Source organism: Condylura cristata, unplaced genomic scaffold, assembly GCF_000260355.1.
Source record: "Condylura cristata isolate star-nosed mole 26May11 unplaced genomic scaffold, ConCri1.0 scaffold00024, whole genome shotgun sequence".
Taxonomy (NCBI): Eukaryota; Metazoa; Chordata; class Mammalia; order Eulipotyphla; family Talpidae; genus Condylura; species Condylura cristata.
In genome coordinates, this window is record NW_004567125.1 from 5,830,553 (window position 1) to 5,858,285 (window position 27,733).

At 50.4% G+C, this 27,733-nt stretch overlaps 1 protein-coding gene across 6 annotated transcripts in view; it reads right to left on the bottom strand.

Moving 5' to 3' along the window:
* CALN1 (calneuron 1) overlaps positions 1–18,237 on the bottom strand; it is a 376,527-nt gene extending 358,290 nt beyond the window's left edge. The window contains exon 1 of one of the 6 annotated variants that reach the window (XM_012729086.1): positions 18,123–18,237. Coding sequence is in view for 2 of the 6 variants with exons in the window: in XM_012729089.1 (XP_012584543.1) it covers positions 15,657–15,694 (38 nt within the window). In the remaining 4 variants the exon portion in view is untranslated. Of the gene's footprint in view, positions 1–15,656; positions 15,836–16,515; positions 16,680–18,122 lie in introns of those variants that run through there. The other 5 variants (XM_004688317.2, XM_012729087.1, XM_012729090.1 and 2 more) reach the window with 5 other exon arrangements.
* Positions 18,238–27,733: the final 9,496 nt, after the last annotated feature.

The window sequence follows — 27,733 nt, forward strand, 5'->3', positions numbered from 1 at the left end:
GTCAATAATTACTGAAGATTGGATTTGAATACATCATTATACCAGTTTCATTATACTAGTCTTTCTCTCATGGTTAATATTTGAAATTTGCCATAATAAGTTTTTTTGAGGGTTGGAAATAGGACTTGATGTGCCTAGATCTGATGTGAAAGAGACAGGAGCTACACTCTGAATGCAGGGGGCCTGCTTTATATTCAAGTGGGGCTGGCACTCAAGGAATGTGTGCCAAGATGACCCACTATGGAGATGGGGAAACCAGGCTAGACTGTGGAGTACAAGACATGTTTCTTCCTCAGTTTACCTGGGCCAAGTAAGATGGCAGGACAAAGGTCGCTGCCACCCTGGCTGTGACCATTAATTAACATGATAGCTTAGCTAAGCCTGTCCCTACAAATATGCTCAAAGCCTTAGACACCTGGTCAATGCTTGAGTGAAAAGCAGATGTTTTCAAGTCAGCTGCCTACTGGATGGGTGGGAGGCATTCCAAGCCATCTTCCCACGCTCAAAACCATCCCTCTTGCAGAAGCCTATCATCATGGGTAGAATGTCCACACTTACAGATACCTCTTTGGTCCATGGCACTGTTATATCAACTGGCTCTAAGTAGTAGTACGTTATCACAGGTTGTACAGAACATGGCAGTAAGTCATTCCAGTAACAGCAAACACATTTAGGAGAAGCATCGCATTAGTACAAGGATAGCAACACAGCCAGTCTTGGGTAGAGGAACAAGAAAGGAAAGGACACAGGCCACCTTGCCAAGTTCAGCATACTACCACCTCTCAGGTGTGTCAGGAATGTGGGGGCCCAGAAGCACCACGTCTGCGTTTGGGCCACCCAGTATTCTACATGAGCATGGATGTGGGCCCTAGTGCCCCAACTCCCCCACACATCCTCTCACCAGGGCAAGCACTGCTCCTGGGTCACCGTCTCCCGCTGGAATCGCTCTTGTCTAGATCACGAGAGGTGAGCAGAGAGCGCCCAACATGGCTCAGAGTGCTGACAGCCTCCTGACCCACTCCCTTGCCCCCAGCTGGTCTGCAGCCTAGCTGGGCAGCCACACTGGGGCTTCTGTGCACACCCAGGGCCAATGGCTGGACCAGTGGACTGGCAGCCCCACCCCCCACCCCGCCCCACAGGACCTACTTTGGAAAACCAAAGTAGAACATCAAAAATACCCCATCTTCCAAGCCAACTCCCAGGCCTGTACCCCAGGAAACCTTTCCAGAACCAGTCAACCATATGCAGACTCCCCGGTACCCCCAGGTCTCCCTGGAGAATCCCACTCCCTCCTCCCCCAAAAAGTAGCTCCCCATCATGGAAACCAAAGCCCCAGGACTGTTGGACAGAATTCACCCATCCACTTCCTGACCACAGCTGGGCCCGTTGCTGCTGCAACCTAAGAATGTTCCCTGACTGGCACCAGAGCCCACCTGGAGCGGACCAGTCCCACCTTCAGGTTTGGGCAAATATTAATGGCTGCTTTTTCACCTTGGAGCATCCTGGAAGGTTGTCGAGGCAGGTTTTGTGACACACACCACATCCATGCACACCCACACATGTGTGCACACACACACACACTCCCCCGCCTTCTGCTTCCATGCTGTCCCTGCTGTTTCCCAGGGGGACCCTATTAAATTAAAATACTCCTGAGAGCAATTAAGCTTTGGTGGCTAATAACTTAATTAGCAGCTAATACCACATCTTTCCACTGCCCTTGCCAGGTGGGAGCAGTGGGTAGGAGGCTGATTCACAAACTGGCGTCATGTGGAGGATCCAGAACCAGGGGGGTTAGCAGGAGGCCTGGGTGCCCACAGTGGGGCTGGGATGTGTTCTTTCTCTCTGAGTGCCTGTGACAGGGCTGGGTCCTTAACCAGGGCTTAAAATGATGTGCTGAAATCAAGAGACCAACCCCATCTGAGGCAACCACAAAACAGACATGCATGGCCCAGCCTAGGTTATGGTCCCACTGTCCTGCCACTCTCTCAGGTTGTCTCCCAGGCCTGCAGGGCACCCTTCCCTCCTGGGGTGTTGCACCTGCCTGAGGACTGTGCTGTGGGCACAGCGGCACACCAGGCAGGGCTGCAGAACACAGCACAGGGGGTAGAGGTTGAGGCCGTGGTCTGCAGCCTGCTTAGCCACGACATGCTTCAGGCCCAAGGCGGCTGCAGAGGATGCTCAGCTTCTCAGGGGCTCCAGGCGGAGGTCCAAATCATGGCCCAGTGTGAGCCCAGAGGACCGTTCAATGAGTACTGTGAGGAAAGCCCAGGCTGGGACCAGCCATGTCCAGAGTGTGGGAAGCCCCAATGTCTGTGCTCCCCTCACCTCTGCCTATGGAGGACAGAGAGAGCGACAAGGCCTCCCCTGGGGCGTGAGCGGACTCCAAGCCTGGTCAGTCTGCCCAGAGCCTGAGGGTTGTAGACACGGCAGGGGCCCAACATCCTGCAAGCCCTTCACCTCCCCAGCCCAAGGGAGGTACCGGACAACACAGCCAGGGTTTGGGGCCGCGCTCGTGTGTGGACCAGGCAGGTCAGGCGGGGGCAGCAGAGGAGGACAGAAGCCAAAAGGGACAGGGAGGGACATCACGTAGAGGCCTGCGGGGCCTTCGCTGTGGCCACATGGCCGCTCGGCCCTCCTGCTTCCTACTCCGCTGGCCGCCAGCGTCCTCTGCCAGCACCGGCTTCTAAGTGACTATTCCATCAGGCATTGTGCGTTTGAATGTATTCATTATATTTTAATATGATTATGTCCAATCTAGTAGACTGAAACAGATTTGTCCAGATGTATAATTAGCTTCGAAATGCTTATTATTCTTGGTGGTGGTATTGGCGGAACCTTTGAAAATGGAGAGGAGGCCATCAGCTCTTCACGGTTATTAGTCAGGCTTGTGGGGCTCCTCAGTGGGCCTGGGTGTGATCCTGGCTGCCCTGGGCTCGTGAACCTCAGGCCCCACCACAGTGACCTTGCTCTCTGAGCCCCACCCAGGGGCCACAGGCTCCAGGTCCCACCAGGAGCGCCCTCCTCGGCCCACAGTGGCCGTGGATGCACCACTAAGCCATCTGGAATGGCTCCCCCTAGCCTCTCTCTGCTCCCCTAGGGCAGCCGCTGAGCCTTCCACAGAGAATACAACTTCGTGGGTCAACCTTCTCAGAAACCTCCAGGGTTGCAGCAATTTACATTCAAATGCTAACTGCCTCTTTGAGGCAGATCCCCCCCACTGAGAAGCCTGGAAGAGAGAAGATGCTTGGGAATGCTTGGTTTCCTTCAGGAGAGCCCAGTGGGACCTCTGGGCAGTACCCAGGGGGAACCTGGCCATCTTATCTCCAGGTTCATGGTTGTGTGTGGGCAATGCCAGCCGCCTCTTAGTCTTGACTGCAGAAATGCTGCCCTTCTGGCTGGCCCTGGTGTTACCTCAAGGACCTGTTCTATTTTCCCAGCATTTCCTTGGTGGGAATGCAGATAGGGGCTCACTGTAACCCTAAGCCTAACCTGGACATTACGGTTATATAAAGACAGGCCCAGTAAGCCACCTGGAAGAAGACAACCTGTCTCCAGGTGCAACTCAGACACAACCTTTGCTGCTGTGCAGGAGAAAATCACTACCTGCTCTTGACCCATGCCATCGGCAACACCTGTAACACCAACAGGTATGCTTTCAGTAGGTTGGTGCTGCCGGGGAGGTTTTACCCACTGTAAATGGAAACCTGAATTTTAGGGTTTCTGTACCCTCAGATCCATAGGGTACAGAGGGGAGAAGCCAACACTCACTTGAGTGCCTGACCCTGGGATAAGGGGCTCACCTCCAAGACAATGCCCAGCAGAGCAACAATGCTCCATCAGGAGAGGACAGGTCCGTTCCCCATCAGGGCATGGAGACCCCCAGGGAGCAGATGCCAGCCTGGGAGCTGCCCTGAGCCCGACTTAGCAGAAACCATACCTGCAACCACTGACTGTTGCTTTGAATAAAGAGACTCCCTGTCCCCATCCCGGTCATCACGGGACAACTGAGAAGCCACAAGGGCCCAGGATCCCCAAGAAGGTCACCCTCAGAAGGACCCTGGGGCTTTGGGCCGCAGCCAGCGCTAACCCCGACTCTGACTCTGACTCAGACTTTGCCTCCCACCGATTCCCTCCCTTCAGGGGACCTTCAGCCCAGAGCCTCTTGCTTCTGGCACCAAATCCCCAGCTTTGTGCTTTCACCTGACATCTGAAAATATTCCCTCCGGGTGAGGTTGGTTTTAAATGTGCACTTATCATCCACATTCTTAATTCTTATTCTTACTCCTTCATGTAATTGCCACCTTTTCATCTGACTTCTCTTTTTTAACCTTTCTGTTATCTTCTGATCTTGTTGGCTTCATCTTTGGCACCAATTTTACCTATTTTATCTTATTTCTAACTTTATTTTTACTGAGTCCTTCATTATTCAGAATTTGCATTTCTAAAGGCAGAATTTTCATTCTGGGATTTCCATTAAGACCCATTGATACATGTGTCTCATTTTTATCCCAATGCCATGTTTTTTTCAAGTTACTGTTGCTTTAGAGTTCAGTTTAGTATCAGATAACATGATGTCTCTATTTTTCTCCTTCTTTCTCCCTTTTCTTCTTTTTTCTCTATTGCATTAGCTTTGGAGGGTCTTTTATGCTTCCACATACATTGTAACTTTTTTTCTATGCCCCATTCTCTTTATTCCTTCTTATACTTCTTTCAAAGTGGAGTTTCGGTTTTCCCACTTTCTCCCATTAGGTTATTGTACCCCTTTTGTTTCCTTTCACTGCTCGTTTCCCTTTCACTTTTCTGAGGTCCCAGCAGAATGCCTAGCCCCAGAGCAGAGAGTGCCAGGCAGCACCCAGGTGAGGTGGGGGCATCTACTTCACTCCAGTCCTACCAGGGCGGGTGTCATCCGCCTCTTCCCCCTAAAAGCCCCCTGAGACACTGCTTTGGGGCAAGGAACAGCCACTGCCTCCCTACCGGGCAGACTCAGGCTCTGCATCCTACCCAGCCCCCCAGGTGGCATCCAGCTCCTCTAGACAATCCCTGCATCCATATCTGCGCTCTTCACCAGCTGGAAGGAGAGGCCCAGCCTCTTGCCCCTGAGCAAGGACTCCCCACTTGCCAGGAAACCAAGCAAAGAGAGATCCGTACTGGCCTTTGTCATGTGTCAAATTCCAGATTGAGAGTCCTGGTTTCGTGAGATTTTAAGAAGACACTCCTGCTGGACAGCTCCTCCCAGCTTCCTGTCTTCCCCGGGCAAGCGCATCACAGCCTGCTCTTAGCGCCAGTGGGTCCCAGACCACACGTGGAGGAAAAGTCTGGGGCTTTTACATATTTAAAGTAGTTTAAAGTATCTAGAGCTAGGGCTAAATCCATGTCCTAATCCATGCCCTAATGTGATGATACTTAAGTTGTGAAGATGTATTTTGGACAAGAGGAACATTAGAGCATTGTAGAACCAGCTCACCTCCAAACCACAGACCCTGCAAGAAATTATGAGTATGCTAGGAATGGAGCAGTTTTATTCCAGCCTTATTTTCTTTTATAATGAGTGACCACTCCTAGATGAACTGCAAAGTTCTCAGGATTCAGGCAGCCCTGAGGAGTCTCTCCAGGGTTAAGGCTACTGCACAATGAGTTAACCGACCCTCAGAGCTCACTGGAATGGTACCTCCATCAGCATCTACATGGTGGCAGCACCCCAAGAGGGCACCCACTGTCATGTGTCACACCTGCTTGTCCTATTCAGATTCTCCCCAGGACCGTGACCCCTCCGCTGTGCCCCCACACCCACCTGAGTGGGCCTGGGCTCCAGCACAGTGCCAGGCACCTCTGGCCTGCATAACATTCTTGTGCTGGGGGGCGGCCATCCTTAATTATGAAAATTTATATGTATTGTTGTTACTATGGCCACCCACCTTGAATGTGCGCTTCTTTTGCCAAGTCCTGCCCTGCGCTTTGTAGGCCGTGATTGTGTTTAGGCTCACCCCATCCTCACCACCACGCCAAGCAGCAGGAGGGGAGCCTACACATGCTGACCGATGAGGAGACAGGGATCATAAAGGTTGCCAAACGGGGCTGACAACGGATGCCCAGAAAATCACAGAGCCACAGGTTTCAATCCAGGCCTGACATGGAGTTCAAAGCCTGAGTTGCCTACTACCGCTCTCAGCCCCAGGCAGACAGCAGCCATTGCTGGCTTTAGGAAGAGGTTCCACTAGTATCAGTGGCCCTCCTCCTCCCACCAGGGTGCCCTCTGTCAAGAGCCCCAGCTGAAAGAAAGCAAAATGCCTCAAGCCGAAGGTGAGTTGCAGTCCCCAACTGTTGGGCACTGTTGGGCACTGATGCTCACCACCAAGTTTAGGCAGATAAATCAGGAGGGATTTTCTGCCATTGTCTCCCAGAAGTGAAGGCTCCACAATAAGCTACGTGATCCAGAGTGAAGTTCTCTAAGCTTGGGCTGCATGGAAGAACCGCACCTGACTCGGGCCAGAAGGGCTGGTCCCCGGCCCGCCTGATGAGGCTGTCAGCCCATCTAATGCTGCTAGTTCCCTGCCTAATAAGCCTGACAGCTCAGGCCAGGCAGCAGAGACCGACAGGGCGAGGTGCCGGGCTGCACCTGCCACCCTTGCAGTATCTCGGAGGAGCCACTATGACACCCTCAGCCAGGTCTTGGCTCTACAGCTATGATGAGCACTGCTCCCAGGGTCTGCTGCTCACCAGGCCAGGCAATGGCCCATCACAGGCCCTGAGGGGAACCACTGCCTCTTCTGCCAAGCTCCACTTGCTCCCCTAGATCACCACAGCAGCCTGCTTCTTCTCCTGCCTACTCTCAGCAAAGCCACAACCTCCTTGAAAAGCATAAGCCAGAGCACATCACAGCTAGCTTCAAGTCCTCCCATGGATTCTCATCACTTGCCCAGCAAAGTGCCAATGGCGTGCCATGGTCCGTGGGACCCCGAGAGACTCGCTGCCTGCTCAGTCTCTGCCCCCTCCAAAACACCAAGCTCATGGTTGTCTTGGAATTTGTAGACCTGATGCCCCCTCCAGAGTGCTCTTACCCAGATCTAGGAACCTCTGGCTTCGCCTCATCATTCTGGTCTTGGTTCAATGTCACCTTCTAAAAAAGTGTCTCTCAAATCACTCGGGTGAAGTGCACCCTCCACATACACTTCAGATACTCTGGGTTCTATTTTTTTCCATGATAACAGTTATCATTATTTGAAGTAATCTTCTCTATTTGTCTGCTAAGTTTGGGAGTTCTACTTCTAATAATCACAGAGGCGCTCACATGAAACCAACATTCCCTTTCTGACAAGTAGGAATCATCAATTCTGGTGTATAAAAGGTAATGCTAAAAAGGCACTGGAGGGTGAGCAAAGGCAGAAGGAACTGCTGAGGAGTTGATATTTGGAGGAGGGAAAAGCACCTGGTTCACCTGAGCAGTTCCTGCCCCCATGGTCAGCAGTGCCCTTTGAGACTTGAAACTGAAGTCTTACACTTGAGGGATCAGAAGACAGAGTTCTGGGCAACTCCAGCCCTTAGAAAGTATGAGGCAGAAAGGAGAGCCTCATGGAGGGGGAGACCCAAATACTATAACTTTGCCAAACCTCTGGTCAACCCCCAAACTGGACCCACTACATGGCAGATTCAAGCAGCCCAGTTAAACTTTAGAGACCATCAGCTGCTGTCCAGCTAAGTTAACTTCCTGCTGACACAAATTGACAAACAAATCAATACTCTTCAGATGAACATCACAGAACCCAGAGTCTCTGCCGTATCATATTCATCAGGTTTAGGGCACAGTTAAAAATTACTAGATGCACAAACAAACAGGAAATGTGATCCATACTCATGAGAAAAGACAATGATTTTAATTATGAAAGTTTATATTTTAAGGCATGCAGTGTGCTCACTGGACTTATGTATGGTGAAGTAATAACCACAATAACATCAGCAAACACACACAAAGAAGTGTCTTTAAGTGAAAAAAAAATAAAGAAAGAAAGGGTAATTGATGGACATCAATCTTAAGTGGATTCCAATACGGGCATTAGCTGAAAGTCACAAAAGAGAATATTTACTAAATTTTCATTTTCTATCACCATTAGCCTGTAAGCCCTGGAGAAGGAAAAGTCTTAGCACCTATAATAGTAAATGATGCATAGTAAGTAGTCCCAAATATAAACATTATCAGGACTTCTTCCTCCTTATTTTCTATCTTTAAAACTCAGGGCCCCTCCTAGATGAACTGAACACTGACAAAGGGTGATCATGATTCTCTTTTGAACAGAGAGCACAGTGTTATGGTCGTGTATTAGTCATGCCTGTTATAGACAAGAGCTTTGATCTCCAATTACTGCCAGAAAGAAAGCATGTAGATCAACTATTCTGAATCCCAATGTCATCGTGTTTTCAGAAAAATTATTGTTTAACAGTCTTAGGAGTAAATATATATATATGTGTGTGTGTGTGTGTGTGTGTGTGTGTGTGTGTGTGTGTGTGTGTGTGTGTACATAAATTAAGCTCATTCTAGAACCTAGATGTTTAATTGGTGGCCATTTATAACAGAGAAAATCATGATGTCTGAAGTCAAACAATGGGGTTTTATGGGTAGTTAATCAATGAGAGAGACGTTAGATTTCTTCTGAATTAAGTTTTACTGCCATGGTTAGGGTTTGGGGAATTAGCTAAGCCCTTGGTCTAGGCTCTACATAACCCTTTTTTCTCCTTAGGGAGATTCTCTGTGCTGCTCATAGGCAGGTGGATACTCATGGTGTTTTGTTCTGTAGGGCACAGGCACTGACCAATCACAGTGGACGCTGGTCAAACACCAGCCAATCAGAAGAGAAGCCAGCTCCAGGGGCCTGGCTGTGCAGTAAATCTGGCGGTGGCTACAGCCTAAGTAGCATTCTGTTCAGGAAGGCAGGCTGGTCACCTTTTTGGTCTTCACGACAGGATTTCAATGCCACCTCCAGTTCCACCAACTGTTAAAGCATATGGGTTGTACCCAACCAGCAGCCCAGGGCAATGGGTTGCTCCCAGCACTTGTCAAGGAAAATTATGTCAAAATGTACTGTCCCACGCTCACCCTGTTAGGAGAACAACCATCCACCCATGGGGTTAAGCACATGCATTTTTCTAAACTATGATTTTAAAGTTATTATTAGTGATAGGGGTCTCATTTCTTCAAGTAAATCTGAGGAACCCCAATATGAAAAATGACAGGAACAGAGCTGAGGAGATGGGGTATACAACCCCTAAACATTCCCCTACACAGTGCCTCTCCCTCCCCTCCCCCAAGACACCCACCTTACACACTGCAGCAGCCTCTCACACCACACCATGGAATCACTCTTCCTGGAGAATGGTGTGAAGGAAAGACTGCCGATCACAGAGCTAAACTGTCACTGAGATTGAGTCTGACTTTCAGAGAGTGTTGTGGGGCATCTCTATCTCCCTAACCATCTCCCCTGCCTTGAGGACATTACAAGAGGCAGCCCTATCAAGCCTCCTGCCACACAGACTAAGAGTCCACCCAGGGCACTGCTTGGTGCCGTATACTATGTCCTTTCTGAGGACCCGTAGGGAATTTTTCTGTCTCCAGTAACAGGAACAGCCGTGCCTTCCGGAGCTGGTTCGCTGTCATCGTAGGGACACTGAGTCTGCAGTCAGGGACTGTTTCACTCTCTGTGCTGGCTGGGGAAGCTCTGGGCCACCCCAAGATCTACCTTTAGCAAATGCAGAGGGGTCTGGTGCCCTGAATTTCCTGTCCTAACCTCACTCCTGGCTCCACCCTTGTTTCATTTCCCCTTCTTTTCTTTGTCCCTTTATTTTTCATCTAATTATGTCTTGCAATTGGATATGCATTTTTGCAAACTGCCTTGCATCCTTTCTGGAACGAGGTAGAGAATATAGAAGTGGATTCTAAATGTAGGGTTTCCACAGCATGTCATTGGCTCTCTTAAATTGGTCACTTTATGAACTACTTCAGCTGGTACAAGCTGTCACATGGGCAATGTCACTGTCTTTAAAACTAGGAAAGCACTTTGGTCCAAAAGAAGACAATGAACCAGCTAGATTTCCGTTTTCTACACAGTCATATAATATTCTTATCTCCTGGGTACATGGCACAACAAGGCTGAGGAGGATGTGGGAAAGAAGGAATAACCCCATCACTCTGTTTGAATCCAAACATGTATCACTCTCCGAATATCCTAGTCCCTATGAAATATCCTTAGCCTTTGATGGAGCAGGGGAAAGAAAAAGGAGTTTGGAGCTTAAATGTCTAAATTTCTACTGGTAAATTTCATGACCTATAACCCATGACTAGAAGAGAGAAAGCCATCAGTTCCCCCAGTCCTCTTTTAACATAGGATACCCACCTGCAACTTGCCACCCAAGCGACAGCCTTCGTGTCCCTCGGCCAGAAAAATAGATGTGCTTGTCCCAACAAGAGCAGCATGTCCACCATGAGAATGAAGCCAAAGCCTCTCCCAGAAATGGCTGTGATGGTGAGCTGTGAGCGCACACCTTAGCTCTGCTGTCTACACTGGGACGACACAGAAGCCTCTCCCAGCAGAACTGTCATGAGACCTTCCCCTTCGGTGGACCCAGGCTCCTCAGCTCACCATGTACCACACAGATGGTGGCGACACCAGAGCCCCCAGGATTGAGGTTCCACCACCCCGGTGCCCTGCACAGCACCTGTGGTCCCTGAGACTCATGGAGGGGGACCTCCAAAGCACGTCAGTGGGTCAAGGAAGCCACCGCAGGGCATAGAGGCAAAGATGAGCAGTCTCCATGAGGGCCTCCTTTGCCCTCCTTTCCAGGCAGCAGTCTCCAGTGACTTCACAATCTAGCTGGTCTCAGGGTGGCAATCAGGACTTGGGGTTAATAAACCATTGAGGATGGTTCCAGCCAGAAAGCACATTTTAGGGGCTTAGAGCCAGCAATCTGCTGGACTGACTCTGGTGAAATGCAAAGCCCCATTTCCCCATGCCCCTTGGCTTAGGGGGACCTCCTTCAAGTGGACAGCTGGCCTTCCTCCCCTCTGACGGTGACTTGCAGCCCCAGAGAGCCCCAGCAGCATCCGTCAGTGAGAGGCCAGTTCTGCTCTCTGTGAATTTGTGAATTTGCTGCCCCGCTGGGACTCTCTGGAGAATTCCAGGAGCCAAGTCTCAGCCTCCCTCTGACAGAGCTGCTTCTCATCTTCTCTGACTTCAGGCTCAGGCAAATGCACACAGGCGAAAATCAGTTAATAACTATGCACATTTTATAATAAATTTTAACAATTTAAGAGTCTGGTACAGCTTTATTATAGTTTTTATTTCACCACACTAATTCAGTGCGTAATAACCTGCCAGAGACAGAATTCACTTGACATATGCTGTTAGTGCCGAGATAATGGAATATATTGAGGGAAACCTTGGGTCACACCCAGCTTTATGCCCCCCCTTCCCTGGAGGGGTCAGGGTGGGGAGGCAGTTCTCAGAGCCACTGAAAGAGGAGATGATCTGTGAAAGGTTTCCCAGCAGGGGCCCCAGCAGGGGGAGTCTCCCCGGGATCTTTCCCTCACAGAAGGCAAGAGGGATGTGACAGCCCAGACTGTGCTGTGTTTAACTCTGAGGACAGCCTGACCCTCCTCACTCAGTTCAGTTCAGCCTGCCCCACTGCATTCCGGGGATCGCCAGTATCCTGAGAGTGGACGGCCCTCCCTTAGGGCTGGCAGGTATCCACCCCCACCCTCAGGTCTGATCCCAGGGAAATGAGAGCCCCAGAAAACTCTTCTAGGGGGTCAAAGTAGTTTTCTAGCTGCCCATTCTATGCCTCCCTCCTCCTCTTCCCCACCCCCTCTTCCCTGCACCCCTAACCCACAGCACCTCCCCAGCACCCTGGGAGCTGCCAGAGATGCAAATTCTTGGCCCAGCCCCAGACTTCCAGAACCTGAACTTCATGCAGGAGGGAGAATCTCTGTCTCAATAAACCCTCCAGGTGATTCTGATGCACACTGAAATTTGAGAAAAAAGCAAGTTCAAGAGATTACGAGGAAGAGTTCTAGAAGTGCCTTTGAAGTAAGTGATGGTCAAACAGTCCACAGATCTTGGTATAACCCTGCCGTGGTCTCTACATTGCCAGGAAAACTGGGCCCCAGCTACCTCACTTACGAAATAAGGGCGAGGCTGCACACAGATCTGCTGGGACTGAGGCTGAAGTTAGGAGCAGTCAGCACACCACAGTGCCCCCCACTTTAGGATGAGCCCTGAGGGGATCACATCCTAGACACCCCACACCCCCCATGGCAGCTAAGGGCCATCTCAGTTGAGAACAAGGAAGAACAATGGGCCGAGAGAGTCCATAATCAGGAAAAATTAACGAAAAGGAGAAACCAAGTTAGACTGAGTCTATGAGACGGAGAGCACTACAAGGATTTCTGCAGGTCCTTGCTGCTTTAATTATCCTTTCTCTCCCCTTTATCTTTCTCCTCTATCTCTTGACTACCTATGGCCCCAAGAACATGATTAGTCTCTCCCATTCTATTGAGAAATAAACATAACCCTTCTAAGGTTCTGCAATTTCCTCAGCCTGCCACCCTTTCTCGCTCCTTCCCACGGGAATGGCCTTTCTTGAAACAGCAGCCTCCACTCAAAGGCATCACTTCAAAAGCCCCAATTCCTCCCCTGCAGTCCCCCCAGTGTCTGCTCCCACTGCTCAGGGCAGCTGTGACGACACCACGGCTTTCCAAACCCCAGCAGGATCTGCGGGCATTTAACGCCTCTCCTCCCCCACTCTACCTCCTGAGTGACCCTATCAGGTCACAGAAGAAACCAAGTGACTGCCACTCTTCGGCATCCTCGGCTCATGATTTTATATTTTATATTTCATTGCATATACACATACATGTGTAGGCTATCCAAAATACACTACAGGAATAGACACAATAGGAGAAAATAATTCTTTTAGGAAAATGCCAGAAAACTTTTTTTTTCTTTCGCAACTAGTATATCATCTCAGGGACAGCAAAACTCACAGAGCGAGTCCCTAAAATTTTGCAACAGGCAAATCAATAAAATCAGTCCCTGGAGAGGGCACAACCTAGAGATGACTGGAGGAGAGGCGCTGGTAGAATGTCGCAGTTGGGCCTGGTGCTGGCTCGATGGGGTGAGGTGGGTACTTCATGTGTGCAAATGTGTGCAGACATGTGACACAAGAACTTTTTGCTTGTATATGGTACTTGAATACATGTTCAAGGAATTCCTATTTTTCTTTTTCCTACCAGGAAATTCTAATCAGATTGGTAGCTCAATCATATGCTTATATAACTTTTTGGCCTTCGTTTCTACATTTTTTTTCCTGCTCTTGCTCTTCTTTTCTAAGTTCTATTTTCCCTTGTACAAAATGTTTATCCTTAGTTTCTGATTGTATGTTTTACAAAATTGCACCATAGATACACATGCAAAATGCTAGCCGAGATGGAAGTAGACAAGGTAATGACCCATTACTATTCTTTCACGTAGTATAAAACCTGTCTTTTGTCTCTATAACCTTCATGCCTGGCACATAGTAACTGTTCAACTAATGCTGAAAGACAGAAGTTCACTTGTAAGAGGCAGGAGGACTTAGGAACCAAATGAAGAGAGATTTATTTTTGAGCTAGAAGAGACCTGGGCAGATCTCTAAGGGCATGGGAAGGAGCAGAAAGAAAAGGACAAGCTGGAAGTAGAGCGTGATGTGTGGCTCATGCTCCCAGGAAAGGAGCAGGAAGAAAATACAGGAAGGGGGTGAACCATCTTAAAGAGAAGAGATACCTCTTCTTCAGTCTCCTTGATTGATTTCCTCTCTTCTCTTAAACCTACAAACAGTTTTAATGCCTCAGAATTCAGTCCTTGGTTTTCTCCATCCATGACCCACCCAACTCGTGGTGATTTCATCCAAAAACTAAAAACCATCTGCACTGTGGGCTCCCTAGGCTGTCTCCAGCCCCAACTCAGCTGAGAACCAGGATGGCCTACTCATCCTCCCGGCAGGGATGCTCCCCAGACATCTCAGAGGTAACAGGCGATGACACCCCAAACCCCTGGTCTTCTCCCAAGCCTGGTCCACCCACAGTCATCCCATCAGAGGCCAAAGAAGCTTGAGTCATCCTTGACGCATCTTTTTCTCTAACACAAGTAACTAATCCATCAGCAAACCTCACTGCCTCCAGCTTAAAAAAAAAAAAAAATGAGGGGGGGAAATCCAGAATCCACATTCTTCTCACACCTCCACCATCAGCCCCTTGTCCAGTCACCCTCCCACATCACCAGGGTTTTGTATTTGCCTCCTGCTGGTCGTCCTGCTTACAAGCTGCCCACCTACAAGCTTTTCTCAACACAGTAGTCAGAAAGATCATTTTTATATGCCTCTCCTCTGCTCAGAACCCAGCACTAATTTCCATCTCACTCAAGTAAAAGCCAAAGCTCACAATGCCTCCAAGAGCTTCCTTCCAAAGCCACCCTCTGCCTCCATCCGGTTTGGGATGCCACACGCCAACCCAACCGCCGACTCTGCACTTGATCCTCCTTCTCCACTCTGTTTCTCTCCGTGACATGCTATTTATAATTTATATTGACAATATACCTTCCTGTTGCTTATTTTTATGACTTCCTTGCTGAATACAATTTCCACAAGAGCAGAATCTCTGTCCGTCGTGCTCACTGCTGCATCCCCGAGCCTAGCACACAGCTTGTATATGATTGATGCCCAGTACATATGTGTAAAATTCCACTTTCCCCAGCAAGTCTCTCTTAAAATTTCTTACTGCTTCTTTCTCTTGCTCAGAATATAGTCCCCTCCTTTGCAGATGCCCAAAGCTCCTCGTGCCAATCATAATACTGCTACTGGAACTATCCACCAGTCCCTAAAGTGGTTCTTCCACCTCTGGCCTGTGTGTGTACCATCCACATCCCGGAATGCACTTCCAAAGCCACTTCTTTGGGGATTGTGAAGGGGTCACGCAATGAGGGTCATGAAACCTCAAGAAACCTCACTGAATCCAAATTGGAGCAGACCCCAGCTCTATGACTGGCTGAACTCTCGCCTCTCATGTTTACCTGCCGTTTACTCGCCTGTCCCCTGAGAACAGAGGTGAGGATGCTGGTGCTACCAGCCCCTGAGCCAGGAGACCTTCAGTGACACTTTGGCGGGAATGGTAATCACAGCTATCGTCAGCAACTATTAAATCAATGACTCTCCCCTGCAGGTACTAAAAGTCTACACACAGGTCAACTTATTGACTTTGAGTGACCTGTTGGTGGACTTGTTCACATCTCTGAGTGGCTGTGGAAGTGCCTCTTCCCACCTCCAGCTGCTTTCCCTTTTCACAGCCTCTCCCCTTCCAAGCTTGAGAAAGAGGGAGTAGCATGTGGCGAGAGAAGGCGGAAGTCGCCTGGACACTCCTCAGCAATCAGAGCGGCTTCAAGGACACCACTGGAGTCCACAGATACCTGGGACAGGTCGTAGTGCAGGAGACATTGTTTGTTACCGTTTGGATTTCTCCACAAAGGATGTATTTTAGGCCAAATTTATTACAGTCACGGAGCTCTTTGATCTGTCCAGTTCAGCTGCACTTCTTAAGTAAACTGAGAAATAAATGGTTTTGCTTAGTCATGAAAACTCACCTAGGTTGAAGGTTAAACGTCCACAGACAAGCATGCATGCATTCATCCCACTTCGCGGTAGTTCCCACACCATACCAGACCCCACGCTGTCCGTCGGGAGAGGCGTAGTGGCACGGCAGAGGTGTCCCTGGCCTCAGAGAAGCCTCACATATGAAATGGCTTACTTAATTGAAGTCAGTAGCCTTCCCTAGAAGGAAAGATTTCTTTTGTATCTGCTGTGTACACAGACTTTTATTCCATTTAACCCTGACTTGACCATAGTACAAATGAAACCGAGACCCGGTGAGGTTAGAAAAGTAACCGAGCTCACACACCGGTCAAAGGTGGATCTGAGATTCCAGGGAAGGAATCTGCCCGCCCTTCAGCCACGCCCTTCCCATGCCACCACCCTGAAAACATGAGCGTCCACCAAGGTTATTAAAATATACCCAGGAAACGTAAAACTGTGCAAACTTGTTGGCTCTAAGCAAGTTCCTCTGGGAACCACTTATGGCAGCCATCCAGTAAATTAAAAAACAACACACACACACAATACAAACACACACATACATACACCCACACCATTAAGTGGCAAAGAAAAATTGACACAAAGGAACAATCTACTTATTTACTCTTTGCTAATGAGCCCAGGCTAAAGACATGGGCAACATCTATCCTCTCTTCTCCCTGCCCGGAGAGGGATTCTGGAAAGCTGTGAAGGAGCACTGATCTTAAGCGCTAATGCATGGGGGAGCAGACAGCCTACAGCCTGGACACCAACGAGGTAGAGGAAGAAGTCCCGATGCTGTGAGGAGCTCCTGGCGGGACCCTCTTTCCAGCCAGGGACACTGCCTGCCAGCCACGGTCAAGTCCTACTTACATCCTCAGCTCCAGGCGAGAGCCCGACCCTCAAGGAAGCCATTCACTGACCGGCTGACAGCAAAGCCAGAAGCGTACACCAGACCCTCGCCGCCTCCCATGGGCCTCCTCTCTTCGTCCCGCTTCCTCAGTGGCTTTGTGTTTGCAGGAAACATCGCTCCCTGGGTGCCTCCCTTAGAATCTTCTAACTGTTACACAAAACCACCGATGGGCAGGGTGATTAGGAATTCCATCCAGCGCTCCATTTGCAGTCCCTGAGTAGTGGCTCCTAACCAGAGTGTTCCTGCCACAGCCGAGGGTTTTATTATTCTGAGAACAGGCAGCACCTCGCACCCACCAAGTCTGGGAGGCAGCTCTGCAGACTTCCGCGACATTCACCCAGAGAAAGTTCGCATCCTTTGCTGGGGGCTGGAAGGATGGAACTGTGACACCATAACCGCTGCTCACGTGAGCAGTCGGGCTCTGTAGGCAATCACTTTGGGGGAAAATCCTCACTTCTGTGAGCTGTGTTTTGGCTCAGATCCCTCCCAAGACTTGAGAAGTGGTGGTAATCATCCAGAGTGTTCTAAAGCCCCTGGGGGGGGGGGGGGAATCAGTGAAAGTGCTGCTCTCCTCCCAGGCCACACTCCCGGGGTAGGGGGGACACCCTCCAAAGCCCCTCTCCAAGCACATGGACCCCATACTCTGGGTTCTAGGAGACTGTTAGTCAGGACGATGCAAATGGCTCCCTCTGCCAGGGCTGTGGTTTCAGGGACATCTGTGAAGTCCTGTCAAGCTGATTGAAAGGAAACCTTTCCTTCGGGTATAACTCGAGAAGAACATTTCACCCAGAAGGAAGCTGTGGGGGCGAAAACAAATCAATGAAGGATTTGCAGATAGACGTTCTCTGGGCCCAAGTACAATTTACAAAATGCAATGTAAAAGAAGATAAATCTCCTCCCTCTCTCTGCCAGGCTAGAGCAGATTCCTGAATAAAAACAACTCTCTTTGCAACAGAACCTCACACTGGCTTGAAGTGAGTTTCCTCAAAAGGCACAGGGAAAGGGTTGTGAATTCCTGAAATCCTACAGCGGCATTTTCATCCACAGCAGCAAGTAGAGGGGAGGGGAAGCGGGAGGGCAGGAGGCAGCTCGGTGTTCCTGCCGGGACAATGTACCGAGAGAAAGTTGGATGCAATGAGTTTTCCAATAACATATGGGAGAAACCTCACAGCCATGTTCAGCCCCGCCGAGAGGCAGGTCACTGATTTAAGAAGCAAGTCAAGTCAGGGCTCTGCCCTTTCATTAGGACCTGAGGGAATGGCCCCCGCCAGGAGGAAAAGGTTTTGTCAGAGCTCAAGCTCAAGAAACAGAGCCCAAGAAACATGCTCCCAGCCAGGTGAAGCCAGGGCCAAGCAAACACAGTGGGAGCTACCTCCAGACCCCTGACCCCTCCCCTTCCACTGAACCCCATGACAACTTGATTTGTCTCAACTAAACACAGCTGGGGAACTGGAGAGGCGGCAAAGGAGGAGAGAGGAAAAGGGGGGGCAGGCAGCATCCATGCAGTCAATGATATTATTGATTTAGAGCCACACAAGCCCCAGAGTGCCATCCACAAGGATCATACCTCCTGCTGAGCTCGGGGGAAATTCTCCAAGATCCATGGCTGGGAGTTAAGGAGAATCTCTAAGCCATCAGGAAAGAGCGGAGCACTGCAGCTCCTCAGAATGATGGACCAGGGCGAGCTTTAATTAACAGGGTCTGATGCCTCTTCTTTTTTGGTAACTGAGCAGATTTAAAGGGCTAGAGTCCCAATTTGGAGGGTGCCGGTACTGCTCCTACTACTGCTAGTGCTGCTGCTGCTGCTGCTGCTGCTGCTGCTGCTGCTGCTGCTGCTGCTGCTGCTGCTCCAGTCCCTGCTCTGGCGGCTGTAAACTCGTCCTGCAGACCTTTCCCTTCGATGAGGGAGCAGAGCTATGACAGTGGAACAGTGCAGCCAGGAACACCAGGGGTTGTGGGCTGCCTGGTTTCAATCAGAAAGGCAGGGCCATAGACCTAGGCACTACCCATCGGAAGAGTTCATGCTGCCTCCCAGGCTGGGAAGAAATTCTGGGCCCCTTGGGTGCAGGTGGCATCCTGGGCACCCTCTGTGGATGAAAGGGTAGACAGACGGTGTCCAAGCCGAGTGCAAAGCTTAGTTTCTGCTGCGCTCCGGTCCTCAGATCACCATTGGTATATTTGTAGAGCTACCGAGTAAGCTCTACAAATATACACATCTCCCCAAGCACACACACCTGCCCATGCATACATACCTGCCCATGTACACACCTGCCCATGCATACATACCTGTCCATGCACACACACCTGTCCATGCACACACCTGCCCGTGCACACACACCTGTCCACACACACATACATCTGCCCATGCACATATATACTTGCCCATGCATACACCTGTTCAGGTGCACATACACCTGCCCATGTACACATACCTGTCCGTGCAGACACGCTTGTCCATACACATATACCTGACATGCACACATACATCTGCCTGTGCACATATACCTGTCCACGGGCACATACACCAGCCTGTGCACACATACACCTGCCCATGCACACACTGTCTGCACACACATACAACTGCCCATGCACACATATACTTGCCCATGCACACACACGTGTCCATGCACCTATACCTGTCCACACGCACATACACCTGCCTGTGCACATATATACCTGCCTATGCACACACACCTGCCCATGCTCCATGGCCTCTTTCCACCTGCTTCTGACTGAGCAGTTGCTCATCTGTCTGTGGAGCCTCCCCTCCGGCAAGACCTCAGCATGTGCTTGGCAACCACACACTGGAGTGTATTTGTCAATGACACTTCTTCAGCCAATACAGTAGCACCTCGTCTGGTATTTTTAATACCATTTCCCCCAAGTAAGCACAGAAAATAAGTCCAACCAACTGGCATCACCAGACTCAGGGTTCACCTTGGAGCCAATGCCAAGAAGTATCCAAGAGGGAGCTGGGCGGCAAGTTGGGGGTGAACCTTGGATCCCACCTAGCTCTGTGATAAGCACGTGTGTCACCCCATCCCCTCTGGAGCTGGATTTTCTCATTTGCAAAATGGCATCTCTGAACTAAGCCAGCAATGCTCTTAACAGGGGGTGGGGGAAGGAGCAAGGAGGGAGACACATGGACTTTTAGAAAGCACTTTCCATTAGCCGAACACCAAGCTTGGCCACAGCTTGGCTGATGGGAAGGGCACTGGCAGAGGAACCTACTAAAAATTCTTGAGCTATATTGTGCAGGATCAACTCCTTAGAGGCAAAGAGGGATGGAGTGGGATGGACACACTCTCCCTGCTCACAGCCTCCGCACTAAGAGATGGAGCCACGTGCAGCCAGCTCAAGCTGGCAAAGATCAGAAAGAGATGGCACTTTGGATTCTGGCTGGGGCTTAGGCAGTCACTGGCAACCACAGCCTCCTCCCTGCTCTCCCAGCACATCTCCTGTGCCCACTCCCCCCCTGCCCTGCATCCTTTTCCCACTCTCACCTACCCACTGGCAATGAAAACCATCAAAGTATCTGCTATCACCCATTTAGACCTCAGTTCAATGTACTTTCTTGTTCTCCATCTTCCAGGGAGATTTGCATATGGCATCTTCCCTGGCCTTTAAAGAAGGTAAACAGGGTAACACTGAGATGGGGGTAGGGCAGGAAATGGGAGGCATGTGTCTGTCATGCTGAGTGCCCCCACACACTCACAAGCCCAGACCTCCCAGGCATCTCATGACATGTCTAGGCAGGTGGTCTTGGAGCCTAATGGAAGCTGGCACTACCGAGATGCCCAAGAAGGGCCACTTGACAAGACAATTTCTAGAGGGGGGAGCCACATACCACTCCCCCCAAGATCCTCAGTGTCTCTTACCCAATTTTTATTAATAAAATCAAGCCCCACATTTTTTATACTGAAACAAAGAGAATGCTCGCACAGGGAGGAACAGTGATCTCCACTCTTGGAACACTTTCCTTCTATTACCATAACGGCCTCCTAGGCCTCCATGCTTTGACATGTCACATTCAAGTCTCCCCTCACCTTGCTCCATAGCTCCTCAGAACAAAGGGCTAGGACCCCAGAGAGTCGCAGGAAGCTACGTGGCCCACACAGAGGCCATGCCTTTTTCAGCTCCGCATGGCCCCCAGCTGGCACTTGGGAGAGGAGGTCGTCAGACACCAGGAAGGCCACTCCTGCTCATCTGGCCCCTTGAAGTCCAAACTGAAGAGGCGAGGACTTCAGAAGAGATGTCCCCGCTATCCCTATCTAAGGCCCCAAGTCTTTACCCCTTTGGCTCAAATGATAACCTGCCTCTCCTCCCATGACTGACAAATGGAAATTCCCTCCTGCAGGAGCTTAACTTTATCAAACTTCTACAAGATAAGCTTATCAAAATACAGTTCAGGAGGCCTAATCTCTAGCCAAGATGGGAATGATTCTGTGGAACCAAGTTTTCCTATTGTAGGGGAAATGGAGTGGCTCGGGTTCTTATGTGCTGCACCGCCAGCCTCCACAGCCATGACTTGCGACCCTGCATTCCTCCCAGGTTGCACTGCCCCCACAAGATATCATGCTGATGCCAAAGCAACTAAGCGTGCAAGCACAGGGCACATAAGACTTTGATTATGTACACTTGAGAAACCCCAGAGCACAGGACATGCGCACATAGGTAAATACAGACACATGGGCAGAGGTGCAGGGATAAAGGGAAGACTCCCAGGGACTCCAACGGCATGATAGAGATACCAAAGACTTCAAAATTTCCTTTTTGTCTGCCTGAATCCACAATGAACCTGCTCAGACTGTGATGCACAACACAGATCCTCAAATCTGTTTTTGTGACTCTGGTTAGTCACTACAACCATTCAGCTCAGAGTGTCATCTACTGACACCCTGCCATGCTCTCATGGCTTCTCCCAGGGACCCCTGCCCACTGGTTTCCTGTTGGCTCCAGCACAGGATTCCTGGAGATAGAAAGACAAGGCAGGACAAAGCACTGAGGGCTGACTAAGACCAGCCTCGTTGCACCCCCTCCAAAGCTCACCTCGTTGCCCATCTTCCAGAAGTGCCAGCAGCAGCTGAGTCACCAGCCTCGCCACACCCTACACCCCCATGTCCCTAGAACAATGCTGGTCCCATTGAGGTTAACACCATCCTCAGATCTTGGCCCCACGGGGCTCCTCTGCCATTAGGTGGCTAGCCTTTTCACTTCTGTCCCCCAGCTCTGGGGGACGATAGCCATTCTTGCAATGATTAATTCCTGGGTGATTTCAGCCTTCCATTTCCTGTGTAACTAATCCTCTGTATTAAATGCCATCTGTTTGAAACATCTTAGTATGGTTTTGTTTTCCTTACTGGACAAGCATATTCCTTGGCGATCCCAAATTGGTGTGCTCTGATAGCCATGATCAAGCCATAATCCAAACATTCTGGCACCAATTACGCCTTCTGGACTATAGATGTTAATATTTGCAGACAAAATGAATGAGACGGAGTAAAGTTTGAGAATGGTTCTTGAAGTTGGAGACTTTGGCAACACCTTACATTAACTATTTGTCATTTCTTGTACCAAATTTTCAGATATCACTTCTGGTCTAATTTTAGATCTGAATTCAAAACAAAGCGACCTTAAGGAGAAATTTAGGAAGTCAACCTTGAGAGAACTGTGCTGAACGCCAGCCTGGCAGGGGAAGACTCTGAGAACAAAGCATATCATCATCTGCTGATTATTGAGCTGTGTTCGGTGTGTTAGGTAAATCTTAGTGTGTTTCACTAATATTTTGGAACTTAAACAGTGTAGGGAATTAGGGTGTCAGAGGGACTAGTTCATGTCTCATGCTCCCGCCCCACAGGCGTCTGTGTTTCTGGAACAGTTACCCTGAAAACAAAGGAGCTCTGGGCAGAGTCTAGGCCGACATGTTCAAGTGAGTTCTCCATGATGCGCTACCCACAGTGAGACCCCGAGAGCAAACCCCTGTCCAGGGGGCTGTCTCCAAATACACAGGAAGAGCAGCAAGGTGGCCATGCAAGGTGACAAACTTTCTGAGCAGAGGCCAGAACCTGCCCATGTTGAGGTGCAGGCCACTGATTAGTGAGCCCTCCTCCTTGGGGAGGGCTGTCTCGGAGTGGGGTGGCAGGAAGGTAAAAGCACAGGGAGCAACACAATTTGTTCTGTGTTCTATGAGCAGGAGTGAAAATGTTCTACAGTCCCTCAGGTTATGTTGACCTCTGGCCACGCTTCCAGAACACCAGAGCTGCTGAGTGGTTGGTGCTGCACAGTCCCCCTCCCATTTCCACAGCGCTGGCTTCACTGAAGCCTGCTTATCTCTCATCTGATCTCCTGAAAGAAATTTCTAAATGAATCCCTCTACCTTGCTCTCTTCATAAGAGCAGGTATCCTCTTGTGAATGAGGGAGATGAAGCCCAGCCCTCATGGGGCTTGGGAGATGTAGAGAGACAAACGTCAAACAATTGCACAGGCAGGCAAGGGAGAAGCACAAGAAACACCCAGTGCCACCACCTACTTTGCAGGACTAACTCATTCAATGGGACCTAGAAGCTAAGTAGGTCTGACGGAAGTCAAGAAAATTCAGCATTGATCATGGGGAGAGTAAATGGAGAGGCGAGAGGGGAGCACTCATGAAGCTTGTGGGCTTCATGATAAGGAGAGAAGCTGCTGGATTGTGACATGGAAGATGCAGTGGGTAGAAGACCTTTCACCTATGTGGGATCGCTAAGGGATTGAGTGTACAAGCCAAGTAAGCAGTAAAAGAAACTGAACTACAATTGGCTTGATCTTCCTACAACACAAAACATTTGTTACCCATGGTGTCTGGGATAAAAATCAAGCTGCTTAGTCTACCTAAAAGGGCCCCTTGTACGCTGCTGATGCCGACCCACCTTTTCTCTCCTCTTCTCTCCTCTCCTTCCAGTCCCCTCCTAGTACACATTAGCTATGGCCACATGAAGCCACTTGCAATGCCCAGAAAAGGCCAGCTTTGCACATCTCTGAGGCTTAGCACATGCTGTTCCTCCAGCCTGGGCTGTCTTTCTGTGCTTCCCTCATAAAATCCTACCTATCCGTCAAGCCCTGCTCAGACATCACGAGTCTGAGTGATCACCGCTTTCCTTCCCCCATGCAGAGGGAGGCACCTACCTCCTCTATAGCAACCATTGCACTGCCTGTCATGTCAGCCCACAAGAAGGTCTCTCACTTTATAAGGGAAGTGATGGGTGCCCTCCACCTTCCTATTTAAGTGTCTAGAATAAGGCGATTCCCTAAGTTCTGGTCAAAGTGAACTAGATGATACCACTTAGCTCCCTGCAAAATTTATAAAACCCAACCTGTGAAGTTCTAACAACATGCCAACAGTCTGAAACCACCAACGGCTTATAGTCCAGGGACAGTCTGCTCAATAAGTAAATAGTTGTCTCATCTGTTAGAATAATACACAAGTAATGATTTATTAACAGTCTACTTCTCCTCACGTTTATCAGATTTTCTCAAGTTCTTTTATTATGTCCTGGCCCAGAGAGGAGACCAACTCAGACACAAATGCAACAGGCCTCCTGGCGGGGCTGCCCGGGACGTGCTACATAAAAGGAAATGCACCAGGCCCACTTTATGTGTATGGAATGTGGAATGTGGCTACACAGACCCCAAGCCCACCAGCCTGAAAAAGCACCGAAGTCAAAGCATCCACCTAAGGCTTCTTCCACAGAGATTAGCAAGACACCCACCTCATTCTGAAGGTGGTAAACATCTCTGTACTCACCGTCTTTGTGACGGCCTGGGATCAACTGCTAAAATGTTCAGGCGTCAGGTGAAGGCTCCCCTTGAGTCCCAGATGGAACCACTTACCAGCTCTAAGCCCTCTTCCCTTACAGACTCTGCGCCTGCGGCCACAACCATATTCACCTGCTGGATGATGATCCGGTACAGGTGTTTCTTGTTCCTCCCTCAGGATGGAGTGCTTGGCCTTCCTGAATCACCCGGAACCATGGTTCTGCCCCCTGACCCTAAAGTTCAAGGTGAGAAAATCTGCAAGTAACAGAATAGCACCTGTTCTGCTCTTTAAACCATCCCAGGCTCTTCTCTCTCCTCCCTTCTCTCTCCCTCATCTCCTGGACTGAGAGGATGGTACTCCAGTGCCTCGGGAGACCTTGAGGGAACATCCCAAATGCAAAGAACACAGGTCACTTGAAGGATAATAAAACTGTCACTGTTCCCAGAGAGTGGCCGGAAGGAAGGGCCACTCTCCATCCAGCTGCGGCCTGGGCTCACACCGGTTTCCCGAGTGGTTTCCCGGGCAGCTCCCTGTCCCATGCAGCAGCGGCGGCAGGGTGGCAGCCGCAGGTGTGTCCTGGAGGTGAGGAGTGGCTCACGCACAGCTTGATGGATAGCCTTGCTTCTCCGTGCACCTGACCTTGGGCAGCAGCACAGCTGGCTGCAGCATCCAGCCTCTCTCGGAGTACAGCAGCCCCAGCAGGGCGCTCTAGATAATGCATATTATAAGCGAGCGGCAGAGTCATTTCCCTAAATCATGCCACTGTTGCTTGGCAAGGCCATCCACCAACGCTCAAAGGCCCAGCTACCCCTCCCATCACATAGCCGGAGGGATACCAAACTCAACAAGAAAGACATTGGCTTCACATAAAACAAGTCAGATCAGCCTGTGTGTACAGATACGAGCAGAGGCTGGGAGAGAAGCACAGTGATGCCCAGAGCCCAGTTCCATACACAGAAAACCCACTGCAGTGAGACCTACAGTCTAGCGTGAGGTTCTGAAAAAAATCCCAGAGCTGGGCAAAGTTGAGCAGCCTCTGGCCAGTCCGGCAAGCAGCTTCATGGCCGGCTGAGAGATGGGACCCATGCAGGGAGACTTGAGTGAGGAACAGGCGGCCAGTTGTCAGGGTGTACAAGCACCCACTCCCTTCCGGGAACCCAAAGACCCCATGTCTTTCTCCAGCCAGCCCCTGTCACAGTCCACCTAAGGCTCATGCTTTCCACTGGCCAGAGTCCTTACTCATTTCCACACAGCTAATACAAGTTCATCAGAGAAAAGTAGAAAGCACAGACTGGTCTCCCCAAATATCGCCACACAGGGGTCACCGCTGTTTGTGTTTACCTCCACTCACTGCCAAACTGGCAAAAACTCCCGTCCCCACCACCACCCTTCACACAGCCTGCATCATCCCGGAGGGGCCTGAGCCCCGTGCCTGGCCTGAGAGGGGACTGAGCCCCGCAGAGCTGGCTGGCCAGAGGCTGGGGCGCGGGCTCACGCCCGCTTGGGCAGGCCATCCTTGAAGGCTGAGCCCACTTCCCTCCAGCTGCCTTCATAGGTTCCATATCCAGCAGGAGCTGGGGCCAACTCGATCCTGAGCCAACTGCCATTTCTTTCAGGGACTCCAAGAAGCCAGGACAACTCAGAGCGAGAAAGGCACTCGAAGATGAGAGAGGGAGGATCACTGTAAGGAAAATCATGGATGGAACTGGCTCCCAATTGGCCAGGAACGGGACAGGTCTCCTCTTTACCGAGTCCCCTGCCTCACTGTTGGTGACAGCAAACTGCCCCAAGACCCCAGCACACCAGGGTGGCCTGGACTCACATGGTTTCCCTTCCATCCGAGCGAGATCGTGCCGCACAGGAAATGGGGCAGGGCCAAGGTGGAAAGCACCAGTAAAGTCAGTATTCTGCTGTGTCGTTGAAAAGCCATGAGGAAGGAGGTACCTCTTTATTGGGTCCTATAATCAGAGGACTCGGGGACACACAGATCCAAACTCCCCTCAGCAGCGAGAAGCCACGGAGTCCTTCCCTTCAATTCCTGCTACAGCGATGGCAAAGGGGATCGGCAGGCGCATCCGCCCACAGCCCTCCCACTGCTAGCCCAACCCTTCCTGCTTGTCCCACACATTCCTGGCTTCTTCTTCTCGCCCTGGCATGGCCAAGTGCCCGCCAAAACCTGCAGCTATGCCGCTGTTAGCATTCTGAAGCCCACTGGGGTTGCTTGCTGACCTTAGAAGAGCAAAGTCTTGGTTGTGGCAGCTGCAGGTGCAGGGCAGCCTGGGTTTCATCCCTGGACCCTGGAGAATGAGTTGGACCAAAGTTCCTGTGGATAGTCTGCAGCTGTGCAGGTGTGGACGCACAAAAGGGACTGGTGGTTCTCGGAACCACTGGGGGTTTACATAGGTGGTGTCATTGCTGGTCTCTGTCTAGGAGACTCTCAGATGGCACGTAAGCCCCTGAGCCACGCAGCCTGGGCCACGCGGGCCCAGGGAAGCGCAGCTCTGGGGCAGAGCGATTACATTGCCCCCAGGCCCTTCCTTAGTCACAGGAGGAGCAGTACTGCGCGCTTAGGGTCCCATTCGACCCCTAACTTCTAGACCTCGGGAGAGACACCATCACAGAGCAAAGGTGCTGAAGGCAGAAACTGCCAATGTCCTATTTCCCACCTGGGGCTCACGCGCCATCTGAGAGTCTCCTAGACAGAGACCAGGAATGACACCACCTATGTTAACCCGCAGTGGTTCCGCCAGTCCCTTGTGTGTGTCCACACCTGCACAGCTGCAGACTATCCACAGGTTCTTTGGTCCAGCTAACACTCCAGGGTCCAGGGATGAAACCCAGGTATCCTGCATAAAGCACACTGGGGCTGGGGGGTGTCTCAGAGGTTCCTCTCCGGTCTCTCCAGAGCCTGGGGGTCCAGGGAGCAGCATGTAGATGAACGTGCTCCTGGAAACTTTTGTTTGCTTTTCATAGCTCAACTCAGACATCACCTCATCCAGGAAGTCTTCCTTTGCAAACAAGGTTAGGCTCCTGCTCTCTGTGCTCTCAAAGCATCATGCACTTGGCATCTAGATTTGTCACACCATATTGTAAATTCCTGGCAGCTTCTCAGATCCCAAACACACACCAGACTGTGCTTGGAAGTGTAAGGATTGTGTCTTACTGTAGAGGTGACAGCAGTGACCCCTGCATCTGCCAATGGTCTAGGAGCTCGCAAACCTAAACTTGAGTTTGATGACCTGACCTGTGTCTTTTTGGACCAAGATTAACATTTCTCCAGTTCTGATTGCTGCAGTCAGGGGACTTCAGAAGTGGGAATTGGAAACAGAGCTCTCCAAGGCTGAACCAATAGAAGAGGGTTTTGTAATGTCACAGTCAAGGTTGGG